General features: G+C 39.1%; 1 protein-coding gene across 5 annotated transcripts in view; it reads right to left on the reverse strand.

Moving 5' to 3' along the window:
• The window catches only part of pde4d (phosphodiesterase 4D, cAMP-specific), a 237106-nt gene that overhangs the window by 51746 nt on the left and 171622 nt on the right, over positions 1-13738 (reverse strand). Inside the window, exon 1 of one of the 5 annotated variants that reach the window (XM_028456439.1) lies at positions 11534-12123. The exons of the other annotated variants lie outside the window; for them this stretch is intronic. Within the exon in view, the coding sequence (XP_028312240.1) occupies positions 11534-11622 (89 nt within the window). The 5' untranslated portion in view covers positions 11623-12123. Of the gene's footprint in view, positions 1-11533; positions 12124-13738 lie in introns of those variants that run through there. 5 annotated transcript variants of the gene reach the window in all.

Raw genomic sequence — 13738 nt, forward strand, 5'->3', positions numbered from 1 at the left:
TTTTTGTGGTTTTAAAGTCTGTAAATAAATACATAAAAAAATAGCATTTTAATTTTTACAGTTTGTAAAAATAAATTTAAATTAAAAAAAAGTGCGATAAATACAGAAATGCACATTATTAATACAGCGGTGGAATGTGTTGCAATATACGCCCAGAAAGTCCCTCCCCCTAGCACGGGTTAATGAATTAATGAATGAACGAACACACGAAGAATTAAAAGAATAAATAAATGAATGAATGAATGAATGCATAAATGAATAAATGCATAAATGAATGAATAAATGATTGAATGAACGTCACGGTAAAGTGTGTGCACTCAGGAAAACTGGTTACTGATCCAATATTTAGTTTTCTAAGCACTCCAGGAACTATTTGACTCAAACAACATGCTAGAGACACAACAATAACTCACTGTTTATATTATATCTCGGTTGTCATGGTAACGCTGACGTCAAAACCTCCATACCGACCGTGGCACGGTGCCAGTGGAGCGCAGCAGAAACTCATTGTGTCTACGTCATGAAAGCAAAGCATGAAGCTGCATGAAGGAGCAGGTACAGAATAAGTAGAATCAATGCACGTGTGTTGGAAGTGTGTGAATCTGCAACAAAGAGACGTGAACACATGAATATTCATGACTCGTGGCTGTGATGTCACAGATCTCAGCTCTCAGTTCTCAGCTCCTTACGCGCGTCAAGCAGGAGATCCTTCACCTCGGCTCCACTCGCTCTTCCTTCCTGCCTTCCTTCACAGTCCATCCATGTTTATACCTTGGTTGTCATGGCAACCAGGCAGAACGTGAAAGGCGGGACAGGTAGGTCCTCACAGCCAATCAGCATTCAGTTGCTAAGGACACGGAGGCAGATGGAGTCAAAATGAGATGAGTTTAACACACCTGATCAAAGGGATCCACCTGATCAAAGGGATGGTGGTAAAACATGTGACTTGGACTCATGTGAACACATGAGTAATGAACATCTCACACACTTCATGTATAACAGAAGCTGACTCAGAGGATTTATCCTGACTGAACGTTCTGTGACTCAGCAGCACAAAGAGAAAAGGAAGCTCCTTTAAACAGGATTTTGTGATGATACGACAACACCGTGGTCAGCGTGTGGCGTCTGGATACAGACACGGAGCGGAACAGCTGTGTTTCAACACATCTGAGCCATAAAGCCTGTCCTAAGCAGAGGTTGAGACAGAGCGAAAACAATAAAACTCTCTCAGTGTGATTTATGTTTCTGTGTCAAGCCAATGCTGTAGCTCTCTGTAGCTACTGTGCCTCCAAACAATTCAAACTATGCATCAGAAAAATAAATTCAGCTTCAGAATCAGTCCTAAAATGTAGGCGTGAAAAGTCAAATCTGGCCTTAGGCGCCATCTCCTGTTTACCTAAAGAGTAACTAAACCCCTGCTTTCTGCTGACCTGCCACTAGGGGGGAAATTAAAAAAAATGCCTTGAATATGGGCGGGGCTCCTGAAGCAGTAAGACGTGCTACAGTGACATCTGTGATCAACAACTACAATCACATGCACACAGAATCAAATAATGTCTGAGTCAGCGGTTTGTTGTGAGGAGTCCCTCTAGGCTTCGTTTTGGGTCCTGTCCTATTTTAGCTGTATTTGAACCCCTTGGGAAAGATCGTCCAAAGGTTTCATGATGTTTCTTACCACTTCTTTGCTGATGATATCCAGCTTTACTGCTCCTTTAAGCCGTCTGTGATCCAGAAGCTAAACTCCTTGCTCCACTGTTTAGTGGAAATAAAACAATGGCTAACTCTCTGCAGCTCAATGCAGACAAAACAGAAACTCTGATTATTGCCCCTGATGACTCAATTCCAGGGATTAAACACTACTTGGGTGACTTAGGCGTGTCTGCTAAACCAAGATGTAGAAACTTGGGTGTTATCTTTGACAAAGACTTTGACAAAGCCTTTTATAATGTGTGTACCTTTTTCATTCTAAATGGTGTATTTTACGGAGCCCTTAAAGGGACATGGATATATCTATATCTATATATATATCTATATATATATATATATGTATTTATTGCATGCTCACGTAAAGGTTCCACGCTTTAAGTGAGCGCGTGAAACTAATAAGTGAGCGCGTAAAAGTAGTTCTAAGGGAGCACGTAATAGTTTTAAGCACGTACGTAAAATGTTTTACGTGCGCACTTATAAACGTCATTCGTCAGGCTGCATGCTCTGCTCGTAAAGAGTTAATCATGTTAGACGATCTCGTAAAGCGGTAAGGGTTACGGTTAGCAACTACATTTACGTGCTCCCTTACACAATACCAGTATTACGTGAGCGCGCAATAAAAAAAACTATCCGTGTCCCTTTAGGGGTTCCGTCGTATTTGGTGTACTTGTTGATTTTAAGCTGTGTTGTGCAGCACTTTGTGGCGTTTTAGTCTGTGAAAGGTGCTATACAAATAAATGTTACTTACTGACTTACAGAACCCTACAGACACCACAGCACCACCTCACACACACACACACACACATAAACCAGGAAGACGCACACACAGCGACAAGAATTACATGCACGTTCTCACACACACAGAGACAGACGGGAATACACACATGATGTGTCTGTACATACACACATAGCTTGATGAACACAATGATTAGACCAGAATCTGCACAGTCAAAAACATCACAGCTGCAGAAAGGACGTCCTCTTTAAAACTGTCAATCAATGCTCACTGAGGGCTGTGATTGGAGGAAACCCTCCTCCCTCCTTTTATAGGAGGGGCGGGGCTAACAGTGACAGTGATGGTCACAATAATCTGTCTCAGCCAATCGCAAAATTCAATTGTAATGTCAGCGTTCAACCCATAGAGGGCAGTAACTGTGACATTTTACAACTAAATACACAAAGTAAAAATACTCTGACTAAAATGTTAACAGTTGGACGAGGATCAATCAACAGCAATACTTAATATTTAAATACATAGAGTATGTATTCAGAAGAAAGGGTTTAGTTATTCTTTGCAAACAGGAGAATATGAGTTTTTATGAACATGTAAAGCTGCAGCTGTGTAGTTTTAGTAAACACTGCAGTACTATGTGAGCATCTCTGGACCACATGGAACACATGGTGGAGCTAATAGGTTTAAGATGGTGATGTCACAGTTAATCCCACAGTAAAACCGTGATGATATCACATCGCTGCAGCGTGTGTGTGTGTGTGTGTGTGTGTGTATGAGCTGAGGGGATGGGATTCCCTGCAGAGGATCCCTTTCACAGGTGATCCAGGTTAAGATGTTCCTCATAACACACCCACGTCCTAGAGGGAGGGTGTCTTTATAATAGAATGCAGACCTCACATACGCACTTCCTTTATTACAGAAACAATATTAAGCTGCAGACTGAAGGGCAGCGTGGGAACAGGACGAGGAAAAAGACCTAAATCCTCCTGTAGTTTGTGTGTTCATTCATTCACCATCACTGTCTGGTTTATTTACATCATAGTGGCCAAAAGGGAAGCGGAACATTCACATATTCCTGGTTGTGCAGTAGGAGCTTCCTGTGAGGATGAAACGTGAGTTATTATTATTGACGTGTGTGCATGTTTCCTCTCCTTCTTTTCCACGCCAACATTTTTTAGTTTTTTCTTCCCAAAGATAATCCAGCATTAGTCTGAAATCCTCAGAGGAATAATGTTCTCACATGTGTGCGTAAGTAAGGGGACTCCCTGGTTCAGCCTGAGTGCTAATCTGTGTGTGTGTGTGTGTGTGTGTGTGTGTGTGTGTGTGTGTGTGTGTGTGTGTGTGTGTGTGTGTGTGTGTGTGTGCGTGTGTGTGTGTGTGTGTGTGTGTGTGTGTATGTGTGTGTGTGAAGCACTGTCGTCATCAAAGAAAGCCTGATAAGCGTTTCCGTCATGAGCTGCTGCTACTCCATGTTTTTCTACTTAGGAGAGAAACTTATCAGACGTTCTCAACCTTGGGGCAGGACCCCATTTGGGATCGCGAGACACTGGGAGGTGGTCTCCAGATGCCTTCAAGAAACTATGAATATGTTTTGAACACTTTGAGCCCATTTTTGCTTATTTTTACCCTTTTTCTGCAACTAAACCAAACTCACCATATTTTAACCTATTTTCATCACTTTTTATTGCCATATTTTTGCTCCTTTTAATGTATTTTTGCTACATTTCTCTCATTTCGGACACTTCTACATCACATTTCAATACCTTTTCTGCACATTTTTTCCACTTTCCAGACATGTTCAGCACTTATGAACCATTTCCACCACTTTTAACCTAATGTAACATATGTTGACCCATTATTGTCACTTTGAACAGTTTTACCATTTTTTCTGTCCATTTTTGGCAACTCTAACTCTGTGGTTTTTTATATCCCACTTCACCACATTTTCCACCATTTTTGGTCACTTTTAACCCATTTTGCATTTCTGATTAAAACAAGGATTAATATCTTTAAGACGACTATATTCTATGGAGCAAAAAAATAATAAACTTCCTGGATAACAGTGGGTATTATCTAGATCAATAAATAAATAAATGTGGTCATCACAGATTCATAGAACAATAGATCGTTATTTTGCTGGCTTGGAGGTTGGGGTAAAGTCGGAACAATTAGTTTAAACTTGTAAATAATGGGCATGACAAATTGTGAATATGGTTAAATTGGCAAAAATAATCATGAAATATGGTGAAAAGAGGTTCAAAGTGAGAATAATGGGTCAACATATGTGACATTAGGTGTAAAAGTGGTGGAAAGGGTTTATAAGTGCTGAACATGTCTGGAAAGTGGAAAAAATGTGCAGAAAAGGCATTGAAATGTGATGTAGAAGTGTCAAAAATGGGAGTAATATAGCAAAAATACACTAAAAGGAGCAAAAATATGGCAAGAAAAAGTGATGAAAATAGGTTAAAATATAGAAGGTTTGGTGGAGTGGCAGAAAAAGGGTAAAAATAAGCAAAAATGAGCTCAAAATGTGGGTCCTGACCCAAAGATTGAGAACCCTTGTTCTACTCTACACTAGATTAAAACACTAACCGAGTGCAAAGGAATGACTGAGAAACAATATCTGAGTTCAGTTACACTGAGACGTGTCGTTACACGCTGGTTATTCAAACTGTCATCCTTTGATAATCAAAGTCAGATGAACGTTTACGTGCCGTCACACCTGCACTGATATAGATATAGACAGAGTAGAACCAGTGGCACACGCTCCCTGTCTGTCTTTAACAGAGCGTGACTGATTTTCCTGCTCAAACCTTATTCCTCACATGTTTTTGTCCATGTGCATACACGTGCACAGCAGCTACTCCTGGAAAGTTTGTTCATTCAGACACAGGGATTTATACCTGCTGCTATCAAACGATGCATGATGTGAAGAGCGTTCCTTTAAGTATATTTAGGAAGTCAAAAATCAATCTGACCTGTTTTTTTTTTTCAAATCAGACCCCAAAATGACACGGAAACGCCTCAAATTCATGGTTTGGCACAAATATGTTCAATTCCACCCATAATCTCATTTAAAATCTCACACTATGTGTCAAGGTTCAAATAGTGATCATGATTTTTCATGAGAATATGGGTGATTGAATGTCTAGAAAGCATGACATTAGGACATTTATGTCAATTCCTCCCATATTACTGTTCAAAATCTCTTGCTAGGTGTAACGGTTTGACCGGTGATCGTGTTATCCTGTGACTGAAGATGAATGCAGAGCTTCATCTGAAGTGTTTTCATTTATTATATTTTTTTTCCCTTTTTTGTCTCCTTTTTTTCTCTAAAAGAATAAGTATGTTATGTATGTATTTAAAAAGTAGGAACAGGTGGTGTAAAAGGTGTTGAAAAGGGATTTCAAAAACCACAGAAATTGTTCCAAAAACCAACAAAAAAAGTGGTTAAAAGTGTCAATATTGGCTTAAAAATGGCAAAAAAAAAAGGAATATTTAGTTTAAAATGGCAAATAATGGGCATAACAAATCATAAATATGGTTAAATTGGCCAAAGATAATCATTAAATATGGTGAAAAGAGGTTAAAAGTGACAATAATGGGTCAATATATGTGACGTTAGGTGTAAAAGTGGTGGAAATGGTTTATAAATGCTGATAAAGTGGAAAAAATGTGCAGAAAAATCATTGAAATGTGATGTAGAAGTGTCAGAAACTGGAATAATGTAGCAAAAATACATTAAAAGGAGCAAAAATATGGCAAGAAAATGTGATGAAAACAGGTTAAAATATGGTGAGTTTGGTGGAGTTGTAGAAAAAAAGTAAAAATATGCAAAAATTGGCTCAAATTATTAAAAAAACTATCCGTAGTTTCTTGAAGGCATCTGGTGACCCCGTCCCTGATGACAAAGATGTTTAATGAATTAAAGAAGCTTTTAAAATATCAGTCATTGTACAGTTATGCCTGGCTTCTTTATCCACTGCTATATTTCTATATCTATGTTCCTGATTTATGGAGGCTGCAGTTCTCCTCTGACTCCTACATGTCTGGTCTCTACGCTGCATTCTTATTGATCCATCACAGAGACAAACACAGACATTGAAAAGCCTGTAGAGCAGCTGCTGCTGTGTGAGGGTCAGCAGAGTGAAATGAAAATAGATATTTATAATAGATGAGATGTTGAAAGCTTCTTGTAAAGAATCAAGGTCTTTGGTATTCATGAGAAAATGTAGTAGTTATTATTATCAGCTCCTGCTTCGTAACGTTAACGTAAATGTCATGTTTACTACATGGTTTCTGATATTTCTCATGGAAACAGAGACAGTTTAGAAAACATTGCTGTGTGAATGTGGAACTTTTTGGAAACAAAAACGGAAAAAGAAGCAAAAAACAAAGCTTTAGTTTAGCTAGTTTTTCTAAGTTATGTTATTTTCTGCCAAAGGAAAAAAAAAACCCAAAAAACATGCATTTTATTGGATGTGTTGAGAAAAATGCAATGTTGAATCTTTATTATTAGTATTATCATTAAAATAGTTAAACTGTAGTGAAAGCACTCAGGCTTCTCCTCACATGACTCACTCATCATCACATGAGGTGATCCTGGATAACAACCATCAGAAGGTGAGAGGGAATCAAGTGTAATTAATCAACAACACAAGAGAGACGCACGATTCTCACTGAGAGGAAGATGATGAGTCACTGTGTGTCAGCACAAAAAATTATCAAGTGTGAGTTGAGCAAATTATTGAGCACGTTTAATGGAAATCCTTTAGAGAGCAAGAAATGAAGCCTTGGAGTCCATCCATATAATCATAGAACAGTAATCATTGTTCTATGAATCTGTGATAAACACATTTATTTATTCATTTGAATAATATTCACTGTTATCAAGGAACGTTTATTATTAATATTATTATTATTATAGTCATCCTAAAGATGGAAATCCTTGTTTTAATCACAAATAAAATGGGTTCAAAGTGATGAAAATGGTGGAAAAGTTGGTGAAATGGGATTTTAAAAACCATGGAAATTAGTTAAAAGTGGCAAATTACAAAAATAGAAAGAAAAGTGGTAAAAAGGGTTCAAAGTGGCAGAAAAAAAAGGTATGAACAATTAGTTGAAACTCGCAAATAATGGTCATGACAAATGGTGAATGTGGTTAAATTGCTAAAAATAATCATGAAATATGGTGAAAAGAGGTTAAAAGTGACAATAATGGGTCAACATATGTGATATTAGGAGGAAAAGTGGTAGAAAGGGTTTAAAAGTGCTGAACATGTCTGGAAATTGGAAAAAAAGGCAGAAAAGACATGAAATGTGATGTAATGTAGCAAAAATACATTAAAAGGAGCAAAAATATGGTAAGAAAAAGTTGTAAAAATAAGTTAAAATGAATAAAGTTTAGTGTAGTTGTAGAAAAAGGGTAAAAATAAGGAAAAAATGGGCTCAAATTATTCAAAATATAGTCTTAGTTACTTGAAGGCATCTGGTGACCCCCTCCTAGTGTCTTGCGACCCCAAATGGGGTCCTGACCCTGAGATTTGACAACCCCTGGATAAATATCATATCACACATTTTAAAGGGATATTTCCTGTTAAACGTGTTGCTGAGGGTTAGCAGTGTGGCTAACGTCAGCCTCGCCACGTCATTTCGTGTGATTTCAGCGTAACCATCACATTTTTGAAAATAATCTGAAGCACATACAATGTAAAATTAATTACATTTAATTATTCATGCTAATAGTCAACAGTAGTAGACTTTATTTAACATGTTTTGTACGCTTTCAGGAAGTTTCATATCCCGTAAAGTCACCTAAACATGGAATTTGGGAAGTTTGGTAAAGAAAAAACAGAGGCTTTTATTATGACCAAGCTTTGTTACAAGCTCGTCTTAAAGCGTGACAAACAGTTTTAAAGGTAAATTCACTTCTCTATGTATGTGCGTTACCTCCAACCTTTGTGTAGTTCAGACACACTTCTGTTCCACGTTCCCAATGCCTTTCATTTGCTCTGGTTCCAATAATTAGTGCTCACACTGTGTAAAGCCAATAGGACGTAATCAGAGAACTGCCAGCTTTCTGTGCGCAGCAGAGGTGTAAGAAAACGTGTGAAGGATAAAAAGTGTGAGACTGTCACACTATTTGTGCTGAATGCTTCCCCATCACAGTGACTCAGGAAGGACTCACTGGATACCTGTTAGTTCTTATTCTTTACAGAAAAGTGATAACAGAGTTTGTTAAAGGGGACATATCATGCTTTTAAATCCTTCCTTTTTACATATAAATCATACAGTTGTGGTCTATATAAAGCAGAACTGCAATGCTTGGGTCTGAATTCCTCATTATTATAGCTCCACCCCTTTTCTACCCTTTTCTGATGTGCTTCTGAGAGCAACTCGTTTTGGTGCTATCTCTTTAAATGCAAATGAGACACTTCATACCCCGCCCCCTCTCCAGGTTCAACTCCACCCTGTTCGGCCATTTTTGTAAATTGATAGAAGAGATATGATTATGTAGCGGAGCATAAACTTTTTATTCACACGTTATTTACACAATGTCAACAAAGTTAGACTTGTCCATCCAGCCTTACATGTTCCAGCCAGAGTCTGACCCAGTGGAGCGAGATGAAAATGAAGATGATGAACCTGCAGAACCCTAACAAGTGAGCTAACACAAGCACCGAGCTAACGCTAGCGCCAAGCTAACGTCACAAAATGCATTTTAATACAGTCTTTTCAAAGACAAAAACGTCAAAATGAAATGACTAATGAAAACTTTAGACTTAAATTAAATCACGTAGGCCATATCATCAAGGATCTAAAACGAGCACACAGCGCTAACATATGAAGACGGTGCAACTGCTAATGCTAACAAAACAATGACAGGGACGTCTTATCATCACACTTTTAGCGTTATTTACAGCTTACCGAAGTGCTCTGTTCATCGTCTCCAAAGATAGAAGGAATTGAACCCTCAATCAGACAAAGTCTTTCTGTAAATCCTTCTTTATACTGGTGGAGGTTGATGAAGCAGTCATCATTGAAGTGCTTCACACACACAAAAATGACCTTACCCACAGATGTGGTACATTTCTATAAAAAATAAAACTCAACCAGACACTTTGAAAAGGTTCTGATGCTGGGAGACGGTGTAATGAAGCGTGTGGGTTACTACATCCAACAACCCAACATTTTGACTTATCCTCTCGTAACTTCTCCATCCTGGAGCTTGGACTACAAAATAAAAACCAGAAATAAAAATGGCGGATTACTCGAAGTGTTGGGCCTGGAGTCGATGTCTTAATTTGGCAGTTCTGCTGCAAATACTGTGATGTTATTGTTCAAAAAATGTAATAGAGAATAGAAAAATCGAAACAGATTGAAAAATATGTGCAAAACAGAATATAAAGATATCTACGGAGCACCTGAAGAGATTAATTTGAACTTTTATGTTCTTCTAAACACTCTAGATATACAACAAAATGCATTTAAGGGCTAAAAAAGTGGATTTAGCGTGATATGTCCCCTTTAACGCTAGACTTTATAGCTCCCTGTGATAAAAGGCAAGTCTGTGGTTTAAACTGTTTAAAGGATCCTCCTCTGTTTTTACAAATGTGGCCAAAAACCTTTTAAATGTCCTTATTAGTAGATCTATGTCTAACGGAACACATTATTATGCACCATATTTATTTAATTAACTTAAAAATAGGACTACTTTACAGTTTTAGAGGCTGTGTTCCTCCATCTTGAAATCATGTGATTGATGATGTCACACGGCCCCACTGCCTGTAATCATCCCATTGTTTTCTATTGGAGTGAAAGATTCAGTCTGATTTTTAGATCTTTTAGCAGCTTTTATAGTAGCTTTTTAGATCATAAAAACAAAAGTTAAAGATGTTGAACCTCTTTTGTTCATCAAAAGAAGATAAAAACAGTTGTGACCACAGGGAGCAACAGTTCCAACTCTGAGGTTTGGTTGTAGACAATGAAGTAGATAAGAAGAGCTTTCCTAAGGGACCTTTACTCTCCCTTAAACAGTGTGCTGACTCGCTCTGGTGTCTGTCAAAATTATGACTTGTAAATTTTTTTAATTATTATTTTACAATTTTTTTTGTAATGGCGTTAATGTATATTTTATATACTCCTGTTCAGAGTTGTGGTTAATACTGTGTCTACCTCTCACTCTTTGTTAGATTGTCCTTTATCTTCATTCCTATTAACTTATATTTTGTGCATGAACTCTTTCAATCACAAATCAATGATTCTATCCATTCTGTAACGCTGATGGGGTTAGGAGAACGTGTTCTAGTAACATCACGTATGTTTGTTCTTCAGAAACTGACCGATGTGACGCATCAAACACTGATAAATATCGTTGCATGAGTCGCTTTATTAAAAATACAAAGTGACAGATAATCCTTATTCATCAATCTCTACTAACTCTGTGATGACATCACTGACAAACACAGCTCAGAGGCCCAGCCCACTATATAAATGTGTTTTCCCATTAGATGCCCAAGAAACAAGAGGAGAAGTCTTACAGTGGATAGCCATGGGCTAACTAGCTAGCTACTGTAAGTGACAAAAAAAATGGTAGAAAAGGTGGTGAAATGGGATTTTAAAAACGACAGAAATGAATTAAATTATATATTCAATACTGGCTTAAAAGTGGCAGAAAAAGAGGTTCAAAGTGACAATAATGGGTCAACATATGTAATATTAGGTGTAAAAGTGGTGGAAATGGTTTATAAGTGCTGAACACGTCTGGAAAGTGGAAAAAATGTGCAGAAAAGACATTGAAATGTCAGAAACGGGAGCAAAAATATGGTAAGAAAAAGTGATGAAAATAGGTTAAAATATGGTAAGTTGCAGAAAAAGAATAAAAATAAGAAAAAATGGGCTAAAATTGTTCAAAGAAAAATATTCTTAATTCTTAAAGGCATCTGGCGACGCCCTCCCAGTGTATCGTGACCACAAATGGGGTCCTGACCCCAAGGTTGAGAACGCCCTGTGTTTGTCTCATGGACCAATATATCAAATATAAAAATGGGGTCACGACCCAATCGAGGGCTTGGGACCCACTGAATCACTCACCATATCCAGGAGTGCCTCCGTAGAGGAAAGGGACTGAGGTGCATCATGGAGGGGTCTGTGGGGACCCCTGGGTAGTGTCCAGGCTTCATGTCCAGGATCCAGCTCTGACCATCACACACACACACACACACACACACACACACTGTCTCTGAGGGACTTCAGCTGCACACGTTAACGTTTAATAATCCAGTGAAAGGCAATGAAAGTAAAATGAGTTCCAGGATAAAGAATCTGCAGTGGAGGCAGATTTGGAGGTTTTCAGGTTCTTGTTCCCCACAGAGGTCCACCCTAACCCAGCAGCTCCAGCACTTATTCCCCTCGCTGGTCGCTGCTGCTGCTGCTGCTTCTTCTTTTTTTCCCGTGGGATTCTTCCAGCCAAGGTTTGGAAATCACTGTCCCACATCCACATGGTGAACAGGTTCAGGCTCTCATTCCACAGCGGGAAGCGTTCTTCTTCCTTTTCCCCTGACACCCAGGGCTGGGTACGGTGGTACAGAGCATGTTACACACACACACACACACACACACACACAAACACACACACTTCTCACCCTCGTCTGTCTGCTACACACGCACAGTGAGGAAGAGGAGGAGCTGCTCTTCCTCTCTAATCTCCCTCTCTCCCTCAGTGGGACGTCCTGAGCCCGTGTCAGAGGTGTGTCCCATGGATCCACGCAGTTAAACCCATTGATCCTATTAGCACTTAATGAGACACAGGAACATGCCTGCACATGGACACACACACACACACACACACACACACACACACACACACACACACACACACACACGCACACACGCGCACACACACACACACACACACACACACACACACACACACACACACACACACACAGGGCAGAGATAATTCTGCTTTTCTGACACGAGCTCTGATATTTACACTCAATGTTTTTGCTTCTTCAAACCAGTGGTTCTCAACATTTTCGCCCAGAAACCCCCAAGAGAGCGGGGACCCCCACTGGACCTGAAGGTGGTTGAACACACACATGAACATTGATATGATGAAAAGTTGGTGAGATTAAATAGAAAAAACACACAGAAATTAGTCCAAAAATGGACAAGAAAAGTGGTAAAAAGGGCAGAAAAAAAGTAGGAACATTTAGTTTAAACTGGCAAATAATAATCGTGAATGTGGTTAAATTGGCAAAAATAAGCATGAATCATGGTGGAAATAAGTTAAAAGTGACAATATTAGGTCAACATATGTGACATTAGGTGTAAAAGTGGTAAAAAGTGTTTATACTGTAAGTGCTGAACATGTCTGGAAAGTGGAACAAATTTGCAGAAAAGTCATTAAAATGTGATGTAGAAATGTCAGAAATGGGAGAAATGTAGCAGAAATACATTAAATGGAGCAAAAATATGGCAAGAAAAAGTGATGAAAATAGGTGAAAATATGGTGAGTTTGGTTTAGTTGCAGAAAAAGGGTAAAAATAAGCAAAAATGGGCCTAAATAGGTTGAGAACCCCTGTTCTACACACACCTTGTGTTTGTCTGGTGAACCAATGACGTGTCGTGCGTTTAGACTAGACGGACATCTCGAGGCATGTTTGCCTAAAGAATCTTGTTTTACAGGATGTTTACGTCATCAAACACATTCCTCAGTGATTATAGATTCTATAATTCAGCCTCTGAAACCCAAAATCAATCAAAGCGTAGATGTTTCGCTCTCTTTACGCGCCACTAAATAAAAAAAGGAATAATCCTGGAAAAGTGTGTGTGGGTTCCACCGCACGTGTGTGTGTGTGTGTGTGCATGCATGCGTGCGCGCGTGTGTGTGGATTCAAAGCAGGAAGTTATGAGTAGAGCTCAGTGTCTGCAGTGTGTGTGTGTGTGCGCGTGTGTGTGTGTGTGTGTGTGTTTTACAACAAAGGCTGGGGCTGTGGTCAGAAAAACAGGATCCAGCAGCGTTTCTTACACACATCCTGTCTGACACACACGTCAGCAGCTTCTCAACCGCTGCCAAAGTCAAACCAGGGTTTGCACACACACACACACACACACACACACACACACACACACACACACACACGCACACACGCACACGCACGCACACACACACTCACACACACACGCACACACGCACACACACACACACACACTCGATAGACACACATCACCTGAATTTAACGAAGGCGTAAACAAATGCGTACCCTGCACGTCTGATCTACATTTCCCATAGAC

The sequence above is a fragment of the Gouania willdenowi genome, chromosome 9, assembly GCF_900634775.1.
Source record: "Gouania willdenowi chromosome 9, fGouWil2.1, whole genome shotgun sequence".
Taxonomy (NCBI): Eukaryota; Metazoa; Chordata; class Actinopteri; order Blenniiformes; family Gobiesocidae; genus Gouania; species Gouania willdenowi.